Here is a 20123-nt window from a genome sequence, read left to right as displayed (position 1 = left end):
ATGGGTGGGCTACCTTGTGAAGTCTCTCATAAATTGGACTAGCCCGAAAGACTCTAGAGTCATGCACTGAGCCAGGCCACTTTGCCTCTAAATTGCTCATAAGGCAGTCAGCATCACAGATCATCTGAAATATTTAGTTGTAGCCTATTAAGGTCATTAAATGCACAGAACAGATTCATGTAGGTCATAACCACAAATCACTCTTACCTGAACATTGATGCTGTGGAAGGATTTCCTGTTAATGTAATCTCCCTCATGTTCACCTGAGGGGCGTCTGATTCTTATGTGTGTGCAATCCACTGCCCCAATGATGTTAGGGAAAGCTGTAACAAAAAATAGTGAGTATCCAACTGTGACGGATATACTTAGAAACTAATGGGTGCACATTAAAATTGAGGTTACCTGCAATCTTGTAAAACTCCTTGATGTAGAGGGGTCTTCTGTGGCCAGGGAAGGTGATGAATATATTGCTGAATGATTTCAGCGCCAGACAAACGCATCTGATTGTCCGGCAAATGGTTCATTTATTGAGGTTCTCTGCATCCCCAACAGAATAAAGGAAGCTCCCACTCGCAAGGCATCTCAATGTGACACAGATCATCTGTGGTACAGTGAGGGCATGGCTTCGCGCTGTCTGGTGCTGTATTTTTGGACTCAGCAGCCTACATAAATATCTTAGTCCATCACCCGAAAATCTGTATCTTTCAATGACATAGTCATCTCCAAAGGGGATGTGAGCTGTCCCTGAAGACTCGTTCACGTCTGAATGCTCTTCTGAGGATGCGGGCTTCCTCGTCCAGCACATCCTCATCCAAAAAGGGCAAGCCATTATGAAGAGGGAACAGGTGAAGGGGAGTTGGACCTGAATATTCTACATTGCCCTCATCACGGATTTCTTTGAATACACCTTTTGTAACCGCTGTGTTTTGTAATCAATTAATGCAATAAAACACATATTTATAAAACCTCTGACAGCAATTTGACGAGCAGTCTTCATTAGCATAGCAATATAACACTTGGCCTGATGAAATCATGCACTTATGACCAAGTTGATATTGTGTGATGAAATCATGATCCTGTATTTAAATAAAATGACTAAAAAAAAAAAAAAAATTATATGCACTGCACTAGCACTACACGACAGCACCTGGGTCCAACTGGACTCAAAAGCGGTCTGACTAACACTTAACTATGACGTCCCATCTTGTTTGAATTCATGCTTGTGTTGTTCTTACTCTCAAATGTAAGTCGCTTTGGATAAAAGCATCTGCTAAATGACTGTAGAATAGAATAGAATAATAATACTACAACTCGAATCCATATAAAAAGGCTGTTGCGATTACGAACAGATTTCGATTAAATGTACAGTGACTGTATATGTAATATTTTAATACTGGATGATTAAAATGACGCGCCATACTTAGGAAGACCATGGACATGCTGTAAAACACATTAATTCCTCATAGAATTGACGTTGGACATGCAGGTGACTCGCTAGGATTAATCTTCCGGCAGTTAGCCTGGTCTGGAGCAGGCTAGCTGCAGCGGATAAATCACCACAGTAACTTGGCCGGGTTTAGTTTGAGCTGCTTTCATGCAACTGACTTAGGGCTAAATTCAGCCAGGATAACCAACATATCCCGGCTTAATCCCTTATCTTGGTTTCGTGCAATACCCCTCAGTCCTGCTATTAAGCCAGGTGTGCTGCCATTGTCACGGGCAAAAGGACAAGAAGGGCATCAAAACTGATCAACTGATGCACCTTTGAGTCCGCATGGTTAGTTCTAACAGCTGCAAAACAGACTCACCTTATGTGGCATATACTATGTAAATACTGCTACTACTGTACTACTACTATACTACTATGATTAATTGCATCTGTGCAAAATTCAATGATTAATTCAAAGGTAGTGTATTTAACACTTTCATTTTAAATGCACTGCCTTACAAATATATATGAATAAAAGTTCAGTAACTTTGCAAACACTTTAAACAAATAATCAGATTTTTAACAGGGCTATTCCCTTTACCATTCTTTCATTTTATATTTAAATATTGTACAGTCTGACCTCAAAGTAAATTTGTAGTGATGTCCACTACTGTGAAGATTGGCACCTGTCTTCAATGTTTCCCACTTATAATCTTTCTCACTGCAAAATGATGGATTCCAAATCAGGTAGAAATGCTCTTAAGCCGTTATTTATTCTGACTGGCACCAGTAAACGCTTTTCTAAGATCATTGCATAAACCTCTGGTATTGTGTTGGCATGCACTTGTTAAACAATAGTCCACACAACTTCAGAAACATCTGCTTTTATAGAAATGCTCACATCTGCTGACGATCAGCTGCTTTCCAGTTAAGAAATTATTACTATGGTTTCATAATTTGTTTTCAGAAATTCAAAAAGATAAGGCAGTGCACACACAGAAAGATTTATTCAAGGCTTGCCAGTGGGAGGAGAGTTGGTTTTTAGATACAATACATGTATATTTTTTGTATTTTATTTCTCAACATAAAAATATAGGAAAACACAAATACGTACACAAAACTGCTAATCACAACAATAGGATAAAATAGAGGCATGATAAATTTATGCAATCATTACTTTTTTCAACAATACCCAAAAGTGAATCATTAATCTTAGCTTTAAACACTGGTCGCATTTTACAATTTCAAAGAAAGGTTTAAATACATTTTAAATAATATGCTGCTTTAAGTAATAAGTGACTAAAGCTTAAAATCCAATCTTAAAGGTCCCTTTAATTACATATCAACGAACTTTACATTTAGAATAATAATAAGAAAAACATCCCTTTTGAGACTGTAGCAGTGTTATGGGTTGCTGATAAATGATTCGGAGGCATTGCTGTTGCTGTTTGATGCCTCAGCCTGTGAAACACGGTAGATATCTGAAAGACAAACAGCCAAATTCAGATGATTCAAATAAACGGGAGGGATTCTTAATGCAAAATGACTTACTTCTTCTTCCGCGGAGTCGACTCAGCAAATTCAGGCCATTCCAAGAGGAAATACCAGCACTTGTACTCTGTGGTAAAAGTATGTGTAAAAGTAAATAAGTGCTGGAAAAAGCTGCAGTTCTGTAACTTGGTCTGTAATATGTGACTATGTTCAACAGGTAGAAAACAGTAAGTTAAGAAAACAAACATTTAAGTGTATGCAGTTTAATTATGGAAAATTAAAATCACTTACTCTTGTTTGAGAAGAGCTAGAGCTCACTGTAGGCCCCCGTCTTGTCAGAAGAGAACGGATCTACACACAAACAAATTCATGTTGTTGACAAAAATTTATCCAAGGAAAAAGAAACATATTGGTAAATAGGCTTATGTTTCCTGCAGTTTAGATCAGGAGAATTAATACCACAGACTGTAAACTCAACTAAGCACATTTCCTAGTCCTTAGTTTAATGATTAGTGTACAGAAACATTAATTCAAGGATTACCATAACCCAATAATGTGATCTGAATGTAACTTTTTTATTTTAATAGAGAAGTTTATACTTTTTAAACTGGTTTCTTTATGGATGAAAGATTATCGGGCTGTTTTTTGTCCCAATTTTCCCCCTTCCCAACCAAAGATGGCAAATGCCTGATTATCTTAAGTCTTATAAGATTATCCTAAAAGATAACCCTGTGGTCTGAGCTGTGTTAATTGCGAATTTGTCCTGACAATTCGTTCTGAAACAGGTTGTGCCCGACAATCGCAAAGAGTAAACTTCACATTTGTGAGGAAAGCCGACAACTCCTGAGTTGTAACTCTGTAGATTGTGTCGTGGAACGGAATGTAGCCAATCAGAGAGCGAGCTGACTGGGGAGCAAGTAAGAACTACAAAGTCTGTGTTCATTCTTTCTCCAGTCTGTTATTGTGTTTAGTTTGGGATTTTTCTGTTAATAGTCGCAAGACGACCATCATTACTTAATTGTGTGTGTCCTCTTCCATGCTGGGAGTTGTGTTTCCCGGTTGTTTCTTTGGTTCTTCTTTGTTTTTGTTAGATCTTGTTTGATCACACAAGATTTCTGACTCAGAGGACTAGATTCTAGATCGGCTGCGGGACAGAGTCATTACATGTGTGGTTTTCTGTGCTGAGATTATCAGAGAAGATCACACACACTATGATCAAACTGTTAAATCCCTGCTTTTGTCTTCATGTGTGGGGTCTTTAACAGACAAAAAGTCTCTTTAGATTTAAAAAAAAAATTACCTGTGCGTACCCAGTTTAAAGGTCCCTCATGTTTTAACTTAATGTTGTAAATTCCCTATGGCTGTATCCATAATTTTTTGTTCACCAACTCCTGTCCTGCAGGACAGCAGCACTTGAGGATAAGAGCTGTTTATTTCTGGTCTAGGATGTACCCAGATTTTTAGCATTTCTTTTCAGTTGACAGTCTGGCACATTCGGCATAACAAAGTAAAAAACATGACATTTTTACTACATTTTTCATGTACAACTGTTGGGTTCTAAGCATGCTAAACCTTAACATGTCCTGTGTGAGACAAGACAAAGGATTCAGCTATTATTTGAAAGTCAACATACCTTTGAATCAAATAGTGTCCCGAACACTAAAATGAAGAGACCCTGGGGGGAAAAAAGTACAAGAAATAGCTCATTTACACAACTGCGAGTTTTAAATTATTGTCTTATTTCTCCATTGGTGCAAATACCTGTAGTGAGTTGAAGAATGCAAAGGCAATGTGGATTCCCTTATCAGTTGATGAAACCATTGTTCCAACTCCTAAAGACCAGGTCAGTCCAAATAAAGGAGTCAATATGGCCACACATCTTAAAATGACCACAAGAGTATGTTTTTCATCCTGCTGGGCAGTGTCCCCCACACCTCTTCTCAGCATTTTAAATAAGACCACAATTACGATCAAACTGTTGATCAAAACTATGGTCAAGGCAGGTATCACTAAAGCCAGCAGGGCTTTTGTCTCAGTCCAGTTAAGCCAGCAAGCATAATCTTTCCTTATGTAGCCACTGTTAAATGTGACACCAACAGTGATAACAGCAATAATCAGAGGGCAGCCATAGCCCAGTGTGAAGCCAATGGCCAACATGGTCGACTTGGACATGTGGGAGAAGACCATGGCTGTCCTGTAAAGGAGAAGAAGGCCAGACACAAGCATCCAAAAGAACAGGGCAAGGTAGAAGAAGTGCATGAAAAATGTTGCTGTGGTACATGGGATAACAGGAACTAGATAATTCTCTCCTGGGTTTTCTGATGGGTTCTTAGCAAGAAAGGCACCGATGATGAAACAGATGTCGGCGATCAGCAGAGATAATGCAGTGTTAATGATGGAAACGTGGCGCATGAAGGCAGTACTATTTCTGGTGACCTCTCTCCACACATATCCTTCAATGATGAGACATATGACTAAACTTGCCAGAGATATTCCAACTCCAACATAGGTGATTACATCCAATATATCTCTCACTGATGGCGGGATGTCTGTTGCCATCAGAATTGAGAAGGACGTAAGGTGGTTGCAGCCACATTTTATTGTGTCATTTTTGTCATAAACAAAGCTACACCCCTCATCATCCCAAGCACCAATCTTATTAAAGAGTGTGAAATTCCAGAAGACACACTGTGGGTACAGTAACAGGCTTGAGTTGAGCTTATTGAATGACAGGCTAACGTTACTTATACTTGCATTTATTTTGACAAGCAAAACAGCAGCATTGATGGCATTATCGCTGCTAGTGTTATTGCTGTTGGCAGTGATGTTAAATGTGGAGTTCCGTGTTGGCATCACATTATTAAGAGTGGAAAAGATGATGGTGGTAATTAAGACATTTGCGTTGCTTGAGTTTGGAATACTGATGGAAACACTGGAGTTCAGTACATCTTCAAAACGGGAGGTGAATGTTTGACTTCTAAGCTGGATCACTTGAGTATTGATTTCAAATGTCTCGTTTACTGCACCGGATAGCTTCTCCAGTGAACCCAGTAATTCTGAGCTGGCATTTTGGGTGGTATTTGCATTCAGAAACACCCAGGAGTTTTTTGTTTCTTCGCTAATGATGACATCAACAGTCAGTAGTACATTCTGAAAATCAAAAGAGAATTTATTGCTGCTGTTATATTTATTTTCTTGCTAACAATACAACAAAATGTACAAAGTGGAAAGCATGACTTACCTTCATGACTTCTTTGTTAACAGTAGTTGAAATGTTTGCAATGCTATTTACAATGTCAACAACAGCCGCTATGGTTGCAGATGAATTAGAAATTTTTGTTCTTTCTTCCAGAACAGCATTGCTCAGTTTTACAGTAAAATTCTGTACTTGCTCTTTGGCCAGATCCTGCAATAAAAATCAACAGTTAAAGAAAGTGTAACGTATAACACCAACTTGTGCTTGTAAAAAATCCTAAACTTTTCTTGGCAAATGTAGCAAAAAAAATTAATAGAAACAATAAAATTTCAATATTAAAGCCATGAAAATACATGCAAGCACAAAAAGGATAAGCTGCTGTTTGGTTGAAATGAAAGAACTGTGGCAGAAAGGATCTTGTGCAATGATGTGCCCTTTGCTCACAGATTTTGCAGATCACTCCATGCCTCTCTTGCAGATGTGAACACAACTTTACAAATCATGCATTACATGGTTGAGGTGCATGATGTTTTAAAATTACATGCTGGCACTAAAAAAAGCAACAAGCTTAAATGCCATTGTTTTGACTACAGCGTGGCCATCCTTTTTTTTTTTATAAAATGTGACATCACCACATTTAAAAAAAAAAAAAAAAGGAATTCATCTAGAAGAGGGCCAACACTGAATTCTGCCAGTGTATTAATTTTAGGAAGAAAGACTACAGAAGCATTGCTACACAGCAATCTGGGACAGAATGGCCATTCAGTGTGGGTCACTTGAATGAAAGTGCAACTGAATGCATTTAATCATACGTGTTTCTTTAAATTGTTTTAATTGATGTTTTAATTTATGTTTTTTTTTCATCTAAATACCAGTCAGTCCTCTTTTTCCTCATTTCTCTACATTTCTTTTCTTATAACAAATCTTGTTTTTCTCACCATCCAACTGCCACAACATTTTTCATTTTACACCCCACTATAAATTTCACCCCTCATTCAGCTGCACTTTGTTCAGGCAATAGTGTATAAAAAACAGCAGACATATTATAGTAAACTCACAGCCAACACTCAAAAGAAATTGCTAGGTGAAGGTCATAAAATAGAAATATATGACATCTAAATCAAATGTTTTAATGAGAGAATATTTTGACTGAAATAAATGTAAATATGGTGGGTCAACTTGATGGATTCAAGTTACTTGTTGGTTAATAACCACGGTTCAGTCAAACTAGAACTGTATATATCTCCATCTCCATCTGCGTACATGAAATAATTTGGTAAACTGGTGAATCACCTACCACTGATGCAATCAGTAATTCACTGATTTTGGTTACAATGCAGGTGTCCGTCACAAGTTTCCACTCTCCTGTTTCCTGACATTGTGCAGTCTTTGACCCCTGTTGACCCGGATCACACCCTATGATTGATGTGTCACCCACTTGTCCACTCCCGTACACCGGATCGTTACATGTTGAATCTTAAAAAGTAAAATCATTAGATAACAAGTCAATCACACAGTAAAAGAGGAAAATAAAATTCTAGATGAATTTCCACTATTTGTCATACCTCCATTGAAAATGACCAGTTCTGTTGTCTTGTCGTAACCACTCACGTCTTTAACCCTGCATGTAAATTGAAGAGTTTGGGTTCCACTGCAGCTTGCTGCTGAACTTTCATATTTGATGCAATTGGTTCCTGCATCAAAATCTGTTAATATTTAATATTTAAGTTAATAAGAAAATATTTACAGTGATGTCTAAAGTGTGAGCATGCATAAACTGAGGCCTTTTAATCATTAGTTCCTGTTTACCTGATGTCAAAGTGTTTGAACCATATATCCATTCAACCATATATGGGGTTTGCACACAGCACTGAAGCAGTTGTTTATAGCCCTGTTGGCAATTAACACTGATTTTATTTGATACTCGCACAACAGGAGCTGATTTGATATTGTCTCCTGTTACAGATCCTTTTTGGGAGAAATCAAACTGTTGTCCACTTAGAATGCACTCATAAAGACCTGAAAAAGAAAAAAGGTAATGGTTGGCATTTCAGATTAATTTGCTATACATTAATTATAGAAAAAAAAAGGCAATGGTTGTATAAAAACAATAAAGTCACTAAATATAAAAATCCAAACAGTATATATATACAATCATTGATATAATGGTATTTAAAATGATTAAATAATCAAAACAATAGTTTATAAATTTCTGAAACAAAAAATAAATAACACATAAAATACTTTAACACTGGCCCTGACAAAGAATGGATTCAACACTCAGACTCTGCATGGAATTTGTTCATGTATGAAATGAATACATCTCTTTCTATCACACACACATAATTTTCTATAGTTTATAACATTACATTTATGATGTTTGTTCAGTGGCATGTGGGACCTCTATCCCAACCTTCATATCTATTTAGATGATTTTATTGTTCTTTATTCAATTGGCAAAATAAGGCTTTGTAAGTTAATATGGAGATATTAACTGGAATATTCTGGAAATTTCAACAAAAGACCAAACTACACCATAGCCCAGGTCCGGACTGGACCACAGGAGGAGTGGGAAAATTCTAGGTGACCTGGGCCTTAAGTGGCCTGACTAGGGTTGCCACCTGTCCCGTGTTTGCGGGACATCCTGCATATTTATGTACTTTGGATTGTCCGGTATGGGATGTCTCTTGTCCCTTATTTTGAGTGCTGCTTGTTGTGTTTGTCCTCGGACATGTAAGGACGTTACGCTGCTGTTACACTTTTGCCACTAGATGGCAGTCAAACTCCACAGATTAGAAACTGTTGTCAGGCGTCAATGTAATCTCACCAACTAGTGACATCAGATCAAAACTTTTGAGTGAAGTTGGTTTGTAGAGTGAATTTGCAGCTGTTTTGAAAATGAGAATATGGATAGACCTGTGAAAAATAAAATACTGTGCAGCAACACAGTGGGAGCAACAAAGATGTAGGTAAATCCTGACTAAAGCTTTTTGTACGTTATGCCGCGCAGGCTGAGAATTCTCTCTCAGCCGTGGAGGTGTATCCAAACAGTAAAACAGTATCCACAGAAAAAGTAAACATGGTGAGTGATGATATCTAGTGAAATTTATTTAGAGGTTTATTCATATGTGAGGTTACATGTGTGTGAGAATACATAACAATATACTACCTACAATTAGGTATTGAAATGTATACATGATTTAGAATATTCCAGTCTCGTCAGTGTACTGTATCAAAGTGTCCATGCAAGCAGCATATTTAGATTAAGAATCTGAAATTATACCCTTTTAATAGTGTATGGATTGTTTTTTTTGTTTTTTTGTTTTTTTTGTGTTTGTTTGTTTGTTTGTTGTTTTTTGTATTAGTCTTTTTAAAAATGCAAAAAAAAAAAAAAAAAAAAAAAAAAGTCCCTTGTTTGGCTGAGAGAAAGTTGGCAACCCTAGGCCTAACTAACCTGCTTAAAAAATTGAAATAAATAAAATTAAATTAAATAAAATAGTGTCACTTTCCTCTGGTGAGGTTAATTGGACCCTCCAGTGAGTCCTGGGTCTTGCCCTGGACCTCCTCCTGGTTTGGACGTGTCTGGAACACCTCACCAGGGAGGCATCCAGAAAGCATCCTGAACAGATGCCCGAGCCACCTCATCTGGCTCCTCTCGATGCAGAGGAGTAGCGACTCTACTCTGCACCTAGAAATTTTGTCCATAAAAATCTATGACAAAGGGCAGACTTGGCAGAGTCCAACCCTCACTGGAAATGAATCTGATTTACTGTCAGCAATGCGAACCAAGCTCTGGTACCAGTCATACAGGGACCAGACAGCTCGTACAAGGGGGTCCAGCACTCCATACTCCAGAGTCCCTCACAGGAGTCCCAGGGGAACATGGTTGAATGCCTTCTCTAAGTCCACAAAGCACATATAGACTGGTTTATCAAACTCCCATGCCCCCTCCAAGACACTGAAGAGGGTGTAGAGCTTGTCCATTGTTCCACGACCAGGACAAAACCCACACTTCTCCTCTCCAGGACCCATGAATAGACCTTTCCAGGGAGGCTGAGGTTGGTTCCAGAGCCCAAGCCGTGCATCGAAGTGAGTCCAACTATATCTAACCGAAACCACTCAACTTTGTACACCAGCTCCGGCCCCTCTACAGGGAGCCAATGTTCGACGTCCCTAAAGCTAGTTTCTGTAGCCGAGGATTAGATCGGTAGTGACCCACGTCTGGACAAGTGAAACCTGGATCCTTTGTTTTCATTCATCATAGGGGTCTGCTGAGCCGCGCTTTGTTTGGTCCCTCCCCGAGAGTCCTGTTCGCCATGGGTGAACTTACCAAGGGCATAAAGCCCCTGACAACACAGCTCCTAGGATCTTCGGGATGCGCATATTCCTCCACCACCATAACCTCAGTGATGAGGTTTTATAATAGTATATATTTTAATGATTATATAGATTATAAAATTTCTAAATAGAGTTTATCATATTTTATAATAGTATGCAAGTTTTTTTTTTTGACTTACCAATATTATCAAGGATGACTGGGAACACTGTTAATGTGGACTGACTGTCAGAAGTGGAAATTTGTAATCTTGATCCCGAATTTATTACTGTCTCATTTAATTTCCACACAGCTTTAGAAACTCTTCCCAAGTTAAAGTCACCGAGATCACACTTCAGCGTCATGCTTTGACCAGTATAAATGGATTTTGGAACATTGATAGGGGTTGAACCTTTGGAGAGAGTAAAAGTAAATCAGTTAGAATACAGCTGAGTAGAAGAAAAATAATTAAACCAAGCATTTGAACTTACTGGTGTACTGTGTACTGATGCTAAGGACAGGGGCAATCGGTTGCATGGATTGTGCAAGGCCTGCATTTGTTTCATTCAACTGAGCTGCATTAATGCTTGATGTCTGAACAACAAAGTCTGTAACAACACTTCCTTTCCTGTAAGAACACCCAAAAGCAAAAGCTGTGATGTGACACATGTTGAGACTTCCAACTGCATTTTTTGTTAATGCCAAAAATTTTTTTACCTGAATCCTGTCACAAAAACATTAAGAAATCCACTCATTTTGCTATACTGCTTCTTTAACTGTGAGGAAAACATGGTTAATGTTGTCAACATTACAATACAAACAACTAAAAACTGGAATGATAAGAAGATATCAATGAACTTACCACATTTACGATCTTTGATTCCAGATCTTTGTATGCAGAACTTGATTTATCATTTAAGTCTGACGTGAAGGTGAGGTCTAATGTGATTGACATTGTCAAATTAATTGCTGTTTATTTGAAAGACAAGAGAAATAAACAAAAAGAGTTAAAACAGTGGAACAATTGCTACACAACACATCAAAAACTGGTACACAATAAACAAACAGAGTAGATCACAAGTTTGGTCAAGATCTGATATCAATTCAATGGACAAATCGTCAATCCTAGACTATATCTGAACCAGCGTCAAGCTTATTTAACAAAATGTTGAGCTCAAAATAGTGAAATTAAGTGTTGCTTCTTATCACGTTGGTCAACTACATATCCTAAAAGCAGTTGTAGTAGTACAGTAAGTGCTGTAAATGTGCCAGAAGCCTATTGCATTAACCCCTAACCCCAAGGCAATTTTTCTAGTTTTGGTCCAACGTTTTTTATATAAAAATGAATGTGTAACCTCAACACTTTTAATCCCAGTCAACATCCAGACATTATTATTTCAGGACATTCTCAGCTGTTAGATTATGAGGCTAAAATAATGTAAAATTCATGTATCAATTGATAAACCATAGAGTCCCACAAAAACAACAGAATTTTTTACTAACTTTACTTTGTAGAAATAACACAGATCAACAGTGACTAAGTCTTTTCTTGTCTGGATATAATTCTCTCAAATTTTGGCTTCCAGGAGAAAAACATATTGGCACTGAAACAAAACACAACACAAACTATTTTCATATAATTTTTCCTTCAGTTTTTTTTTTTTGTTGTTTTTGCCATTCACAGTTATTTATGCTCTTATTCATCTTATATCCTCACAAAACTAACTCTAAATCAGCTTGTTTTTTGGCACCACCATGTTTAAGAAATATCTTTATTCACTTTATTCCAGCTGTGGAGGACCATTATTGTTATTCTTTTCACACAGACATAGAAATTTCTGCTCATTTGTTGATCTTTGGCTGCTCCTAATTTGACATTACCTTCTTATTAAAATATCTGATTGGTTTAAAGTTTGAGAGCAAGTGGCCTCATCATAATTTCCAGGTAAAAATAAAGGTCTCTTAGATATATATTTCTTATTTTTTTATTATTAAAATGTAATAAATAATAGTTTTATGGATCATTCATTGTGAATTTACCATATTGAGTTACTGAATAAAAACTACATTTTGCGGCTGGATTGTAAACCACATGGACGGCATACAAAGGCCTGGAAAACTTAATACATAAATCACCTAAAGGTTAAGCTATCCCAAATTTCCCTGATGACTCTCCAAAGGGATTAACAAAGTATTTCTATTCTATTCTATCAATCACAATATCCTACAGCAGGGGTGGGCGATATCATGATTTTTCCTGTTTATACAATACTATTAGTTTATAGTATTTTCTTATCAATACTGATGCCAATATCAAAAGATACTTTTTGCCTCTTGAAGGAAAATCATATTTGTACAGTTTCTACAAAATCATTGTCATATTTGTAGCTTTATTGCAATATGGCAATACGGAATATAAATAAAAGTCAAGAAATTTTTTTCTTTAAAAAATAAAAAAATAAAAATAAATAAAAGTCAAAATCAGTACTAGCAAAAAAGTTGGCGGGTCATGAATGCACAGGCAGAAATTATTACATAACAGACAGCAGCTCAGTGGCCACTAGCACAATGGAAAGCAATACAGATTCACAAAGCACCTATGCCTCAGAGCAGTCTGTGAAGTGGAAGATTTTCCCCCTCCAGAATCCCCTCGGCTACACAACACAGTGGTGGAAGAACAAGGCGGTCCTGAACATATCAGTCTGAGCTGTTAGCGCTGTTTTGCTGGCCTGTGGTAACAGCTCCAGCAGGCCCTGTCAAGCTGTGGCAACTTGTGGCAGCTGCCGAGAGTGTCAATGCAAGCTGCCGCTACTATGATTTCAGTTGCTGTCTGTTGCCAAATAAGGATCAGCAGGAAAAGAATAAAGTGTTCATTTTACACCCCTCAAAAGCACAAATTTGTCCAATTGCAGCAAGATTTTCTTAAAAGCTCTGTGAAAGTCCAAAAGTCTGAAACTAATTAATCTACATCAGATAACTTCATATCAGTACAAATGCGTCAGTGGGCGTGGTTTGTATGCCTGCAAGGTGAAGACCTGCCCTTTTTGCTTCTCGAGGGATGGGGTTGTGAGTTTTTTAAAATGTTGATGTGACATAGAGGAGCACCTCGTTTACCTCTTTGTCATGAAAAACACAACCTAGTTTTGGCCTGTAGGGGAAGTTTCGAGTCATTTTTACCACCCCATCCCTTGCAGTTTCAGATAGTTTTTCTTTGTATTTCTGAGGCACAAATTCTATTTGGTTGGTTTTTATTTTGTACTTTAGCCCAACAGCTAGATTCTAGGACTGACAGAAGAACCAAAATCATACTGAAACCAAAAGGTAAACAGTACAAATTAATCATCTAACACTTGTGATTGATTTAATGGTGATTTGTATAACACCTACCTTGAATTGGCCCCGATGGAGTACTAGTTGTGGTAGCAGTTGTGGTGGTGGGGGGGGTGGTAGTGGTAGTAGTAGTAGTCGTGGTAGTTGTGGTGGTGGGGCTGGTGGTAGTGGTAGTAGTAGTAGTAGTCGTGGTAGTTGTGGTGGTGGGGCTGGTGGTAGTAGTAGTAGTCGTGGTAGTTGTGGTGGTGGGGCTGGTGGTAGTAGTAGTAGTTGGGGTGATGACTGTGGTGGGGGGAGGGGTGGTGTTAATCGTGGTAATAGCTGTGTTTGGCGTGGTGATAGTAGCCATGGTAATGTTCGTAATGGGAATAGTATTAGTGGCAATGTCTGTGGTGGGGATAGTGGTGGTAGTTGTGGTAATGGCTGTGGTAATATCAGTGGTGGGGGCAGTTGTGGTAGTTGTAGTATTAGCTGTTGTGGCATTAGTTGTGGTAATGTCAGTGGTGGGGGCAGTTGTGGTAGTTGTAGTATTAGCTGTTGTGGCATTAGTCGTGGTAATGTCAGTGGTGGGGGCAGTTGTGGTAGTTGTAGTATTAGCTGTTGTGGCATTAGTCGTGGTAAAGTCCGTGATGGGGGGAGTTGTGGTAGTTGTAGTAACAGCTGTGGTGGCATTAGTCGTGGTAAAGTTCGTGATGGGGGCAGTTGTGGTAGTTGTAGTATTAACTGTTGTGACATTAGTCGTGGTAAAGTCTGTGATGGGGGCAGTTGTGGTAGTTGTAGTAATAGCTGTGGTGGGATTAGCCGTGGTAATGTCCTTGGTGGGGGCAGTTGTGGTAATTGTAGTATTAGCTGTGGTGGCATTAGTCGTGGTAACGTCCGTGGTGGGGGCAGTTGTGACAGTTGTAGTAATAGCTGTGGGGGCATTAGTCGTGGTAAAGTCTGTGATGGGGGCAGTTGTATTAATAGCTGTGGTGGCATTAGTCGTGGTAACGTCCGTGGTGGGGGCAGTTGTGGTAGTTGTAGTAATAGCTGTGGTGGCATTAGTCATGGTAAAGTCTGTGATGGGGGCAGTTGTGGTAGTTGCATTAATAGCTGTGGGGGCATTAGTCATGGTAAAGTCCGTGATGGGGGCAGATGTGGTAGTTGTAGTAATAGCTGTGGGGGCATTAGTCGTGGTAAAGTCCGTGGTGGGGGCAGGTGTGGCAGTTGTAGTAATAGCTGTGGTGGCATTAGTTGTGGTAAAGTCCGTGGTGGGGGCAGGTGTGGCAATTGTAGTAATAGCTGTGGCGGGATTAGCCGTGGTAACGTCCGTGGTGGGGGCAGGTGTGGCAGTTGTAGTAATAGCTGTGGTGGGATTAGTCGTGGTAAAGTCTGTGGTGGGGGCAGGTGTGGCAGTCGTAGTATTAGCTGTGGTGGCATTAGTCGTGGTAACGTCCGTGGTGGGGGCAGTTGTGGTAGTCGCATTAATAGCTGTGGGGGCATTAGTCGTGGTAACGTCCGTGGTGGGGGCAGTTGTGGTAGTTGTATTAATAGCTGTGGTGGCATTGGTCGTGGTAACGTCCGTGGTGGGGGCAGTTGTGGTAGTTGTAGTAATAGCTGTGGTGGCATTAGTCGTGGTAAAGTCCGTGATGGGGGCAGATGTGGGAGTTGTAGTAATAGCTGTGGGGGCATTAGTCGTGGTAAAGTCCGTGGTGGGGGCAGATGTGGCAGTTGTAGTAATAGCTGTGGTGGCATTAGTCGTGGTAAAGTCCGTGGTGGGGGCAGGTGTGGCAATTGTAGTAATAGCTGTGGTGGCATTAGTCGTGGTAAAGTCTGTGGTGGGGGCAGGTGTGGCAGTTGTAGTAATAGCTGTGGTGGCAGTAGTCGTGGTAAAGTCCGTGGTGGGGGCAGGTGTGGCAGTTGTAGTAATAGCTGTGGTGGGATTAGCCGTGGTAAAGTCCGTTGTGGGGGCAGGTGTGGCAGGTGTAGTAATAGCTGTGGTGGGATTAGCCGTGGTAACGTCCGAGGTGGGGGCAGCTGTGGCAGTTGTAGTAATAGCTGTGGGGGCATTAGCCGTGGTAAAGTCCGTTGTGGCGGCAGGTGTGGCAGGTGTAGTAATAGCTGTGGTGGGATTAGCCGTGGTAACGTCCGTGGTGGGGGCAGGTGTGGCAGGTGTAGTAATAGCTGTGGTGGGATTAGCCGTGGTAACGTCCGTGGTGGGGGCAGCTGTGGCAGTTGTAGTAATAGCTGTGGGGGCATTAGTCGTGGTAACGTCCGTGGTGGGGGCAGTTGTGACAGTTGTAGAAATAGCTGTGGGGGCATTAGTCGTGGTAAAGTCCGTTGTGGCGGCAGGTGTGGCAGGTGTAGTAATAGCTGTGGTGGGATTAGCCGTGGTAACGTCCGTGGTGGGGGCAGGTGTGGCAGGTGTAGTAATAGCTGTGGTGGGATTAGCCGTGGTAACGTCCGTGGTGGGGGCAGCTGTGGCAGTTGTAGTAATAGCTGTGGGGGCATTAGTCGTGGTAACGTCCGTGGTGGGGGCAGTTGTGACAGTTGTAGTAATAGCTGTGGGGGCATTAGTCGTGGTAAAGTCTGTGATGGGGGCAGTTGTGGCAGTTGTTTTAATAGCTGTGGTGGCATTAGCCGTGGTAATGTCCGTGGTGGGGGTTGTGATGGGGATGGTGGTAGAAACTGTAGCATTTGTTTGGATGGTCATAGCGGCAGTAGTTGTGGCATTGGTCATTGTGGGGATAGTGGTATTTGTGGTATTGGTCACTGATGGCGTAATAGTAGTACTCAAGGCATCAGTTGTAGGGGAGATGATAGCATCCGTGGTGCCAGAAGTTGAAAGGATTGTGGTTGAAGAGACAGGAGTGGCTGATTCCATTGTAGTATATTGGGTTGTCACATTCTGAGCTGAAAAATCAACAGTTAAGACATTACTATACATTTGAAAATATAATACTGTTAAATATGAATAAATGTAGAAAATGAGCTGTTGAAGACAATTAGATTCAACAATCTTACAAATTTATAGTCCCACAGTCAGAGGGATTATGTACAATTGGAAGAAACTGCAGGGTATAAATACCCTGTTTATTATTAATAAACTAATGGCACATTTATACTCCAAGCTAAACATATATTTGTCCTTTGCATCTTTTGTAATTTGGTCAGTTTTCAGAGAGCTTACAGATGCTTACCTTGATATAGCAAACAAAGTAGGCTCCAGCCACCTATATATTGAATGAATTCCCTTCTTTTATGGGTTTTACTTAATTGATTTCATATTTTATTACATTCATTCATTGTGTGAAGGTTTTATGATGTGTCTGAGCAGTTTATATGTGGGATGAAGTGAAAGAGAAAAAAGCAAGGTTAAAATTCCTAGCTGTACATAAATTTTATTCCAATTCAGATTCTAAGCAAAAAAGTTTGTTAGCAAGCATCAGTGTGTTAATCTGGCAGGCGACAAAATCTAAACCGCTGGACAGAGAGAGGAGAGAGGAGGGTCACAAACTCATAATACAGCATATTAACGCTTTTACTTGACCTCCAGGTGATACTGTAGAGGCTTAAGAAGCATTTTGTTTGATGCATATCACTGCAAAAATTGACATATATATATATATATATATATATATATATATTATTAAGAACCCTTCTAAGTTCACAAATGTTATGCAACAGCAGTTAGTCAAAATGATCACAGTTTTTTTTTTTTTTTCAAAATCTTTACAACTATAAGGATGAAGATGATGATGCACTGTATAACAATGGTTTATCTGTGTGTTTGCAATTCTGTCTTTTAATGGGCATATTTAGTCTAGTGGGGCGGAAATATGTTAATTTTTCAAATGATAAAATGAAAGCGCAGCCAGGTGAGGAGGCAGGGTCACAGGTAAGGCCTTAGTTTAAGAGTAATGAAATAAATTAATCCCATATTCAGTATAAATAGAAAAATTCTGTCAATCCCTTATCTGCCCTAAATTACATAATATTGCAAGTAAACATCCCTCTTCAATGCAAACAAACAATTTCTCTTCTAGGGAAGAAAAGTGCCCCTACCAATGTCAAAATCAAAACTACACACTTAATTAACACACCAGATTACCACAGTCATGGTATTCATACTGAAGTTGTGTTGCTGCAGTGAACATGTAGTTGTCATACAGTCTGCATGTACCAATAAATGACAAGTCTTTGTGTTAGGTCTGGCTATATGTGTTACAAAACATTCAGATTTAGGAGGATAACTAATACTACCATGTCAAAAATTATTGTCAAACATTATATTTCACTTCTACTCCACCATAATCCCATTTTACTCATACTAAATTTGAATAATTATGGTTATTGGGCAGGATTAGGGGTTAGCGGGCCTGGTTTGTAAACTAACACGATTAATAACTTAGTTGTGGGCAGAGTTACACTGTATGCTTCGACTTGAAATTCCTGCAGGGTTGAGTTTTAAAAAAAAAAAACACTTTATGAATAAATATTACAAACTCAAATAAACAGTTATTATTTTTGAGGTATGGTTTGCAACCATCTAATAGTGAATATGCAGTGTAAAATTCATACTTGTTACAGCTGTTGTAGCAGCTGTTGGTGTGTTCACTCTTGTTGTGGCAGCAGGTGTTGAATCTGCAAAAAAGAGTGGATGAAGTGAAATCTTTTAGGTATATAAGTGCTTATCATTTTTATAATACTGTTTTAACAAGAAAGAAAAAGAAAGAAAAGGTTCTTCCTGGTAACTTCAGTTAGTGATGTTTTTGCTGCTGTAATGTTCATATATGTAGTCATTAGATGATTGTACAAGTAATTATTGAGTTAAAAAAAAACAAAGAGAAAAAATTAATATCAATTTTGGCATACATACAGCACAATTATTTGTTGCAATAACAATAAAGGTAATTATTACACTAAATAGGTGCTGTTCAGCCAAGACAATTACCTGCCTTTTTTATTACTACTTATTTTGAAATTATGAAATAACACTGACATTGTACAAGTCAATGTCATTTGTTTTAATTCACTCTGTATACAGGACATGAGGATAACTTGAGGATACTCTTTGTTAGGAACATTGAGTTTATGTCTTACCCAATTTCAACTATAGAAAGTTTGATAAAGTAAATTAAGTAAATATGGTAAATAAAGAAATGTGTTATATCTAATCTATAAAGATAATTAACCAAACAAATAATGTAGGTAAATGACATTGTTGTGTCACAAAGAAAACTTTTGTTTTCACAATCATTTTCGTTGCTGTTGAAATTGCAATAATTGTTTCATCATGAATTATTTAAAAGAATGAAAAGATTGATAATATTTACATTTTATAATAGTCATATTTAAACACTAACTTGTTGAATTTATTGCCATTTCTGTAGTTGGTATTTCTGTAGCTGGTGTCTCTGTAGTTGGTGCTTCTGTAGTTGCTGTTTCTGTAGTTGCTGTTTTTGTAGTTGGTGTTTCTACAGTTGGTGTTTCTGTGGTGGGTGTTCCTGTGACTGCTGTGTCTGTAGTTGCTGTTTCTGTAGTTGGTATTTCTGTAGTTGGTATTTCAGTGGTTGGTAGATGTGTAGTTGGTCTTTCTGTAGTTGGTATTTCAGTGGTTGGTGGATGTGTAGTTGGTCTTTCTGTAGTTTGTGTTTCAGTGGTTGGCATTTCTGTAGTTGCTGTTTCTGTAGTTGCTGTTTCTGATGTTGCCATTTCTGTAGTTGGTTTTTCTGTACTTGGTGTTCCTGTAGTTTGTATTTCTGTAGTTGATGTTTCTATAGTTGGTATTTCTGTAGTGTTTGTCTCTGTATTTGGTGCTTCTTTTGTTGGTATTTCTGTGGTCGGTGTCTCTGTAGTTGGTGCTTCTGTAGTTGATGTTTCTGTAGTTAGTTTTTCTGTAGTTTGTGTTTCTGTGGTTGGCATTTCTGTAGTTGGTGTTTCTGTATTTGCTGTTTCTGTAATTGCTGTTTTTGTAGTTGGTGTTTCTGTGGTGGGTGTTCCTGTGATTGCTGTGTCCGTAGTTGCTGTTTCTATAGTTGGTATTACTCTAGTTGATGTTTCTGTAGTTTGTGTTTCTGTAGTTGGTATTTCTGTAGTTGGTATTTCCGTGGTTGGTGTCTCAGTAGTTGGCGCTTCTGTAGTTAGTTTTTCTGTAGTTTGTGTTTCTGTGGTTGGCATTTCTGTTGTTGTTTCTGTACTTTGTGTTTCTGTAGTTTGTATTTCTGTAGTTGATGTTTCTGTAGATGGTGTTCCTGTAGTTTGTATTTCTGTAGTGTGTGTCTCTGTAGTTGGTGCTTCTGTTGTTGAATCTGTAAAAAAACACATTAGTTACTTTAACTCACATCAGCTTAAGGTACGTAACTGGTTGCTTTAGTTTTGTT

The 20123-nt window shown here is 38.8% G+C and overlaps 1 protein-coding gene across 1 annotated transcript; it reads right to left on the bottom strand.

Moving 5' to 3' along the window:
• Positions 1-2412: 2412 nt before the first annotated feature.
• Positions 2413-19921, bottom strand: LOC121633719 (mucin-2-like). The gene is made up of 16 exons (XM_041975914.1): positions 19107-19921; positions 18322-18384; positions 13819-16653; positions 11294-11400; positions 11149-11207; positions 10923-11059; positions 10634-10843; positions 7926-8135; positions 7682-7822; positions 7414-7592; positions 6162-6326; positions 4682-6070; positions 4554-4595; positions 3212-3271; positions 2981-3047; positions 2413-2910 (listed from the first exon to the last, which is right to left on the bottom strand). The coding sequence occupies exons 1-16, from the start codon at positions 19918-19920 to the stop codon at positions 2834-2836; spliced, it is 6555 nt and encodes a 2184-aa protein (XP_041831848.1). The 5' UTR covers position 19921; the 3' UTR covers positions 2413-2833.
• Between the last annotated feature and the right edge of the window lie 202 nt (positions 19922-20123).

The sequence above is a fragment of the Melanotaenia boesemani genome, chromosome 22 (assembly GCF_017639745.1).
Source record: "Melanotaenia boesemani isolate fMelBoe1 chromosome 22, fMelBoe1.pri, whole genome shotgun sequence".
Taxonomy (NCBI): Eukaryota; Metazoa; Chordata; class Actinopteri; order Atheriniformes; family Melanotaeniidae; genus Melanotaenia; species Melanotaenia boesemani.
This window is presented reverse-complemented; position numbering and strand designations above follow the sequence as displayed.

Bases quoted from the DNA above. Each gene is read 5' to 3' on its own strand.
- LOC121633719 (XM_041975914.1), bottom strand. From the start codon at position 19,920: ATGCCAACCACAGAAACACAAACTACAGAAAAACTAACTACAGAAGCG. The intron at 6,327-7,413 runs GTAGGTGATTCA...TTTTTATTGCAG, and splicing joins AATTACTGATTGCATCAGTG to GATCTGGCCAAAGAGCAAGT. The intron at 6,071-6,161 runs GTAAGTCATGCT...TTTGATTTTCAG, and splicing joins TTAACAAAGAAGTCATGAAG to AATGTACTACTGACTGTTGA.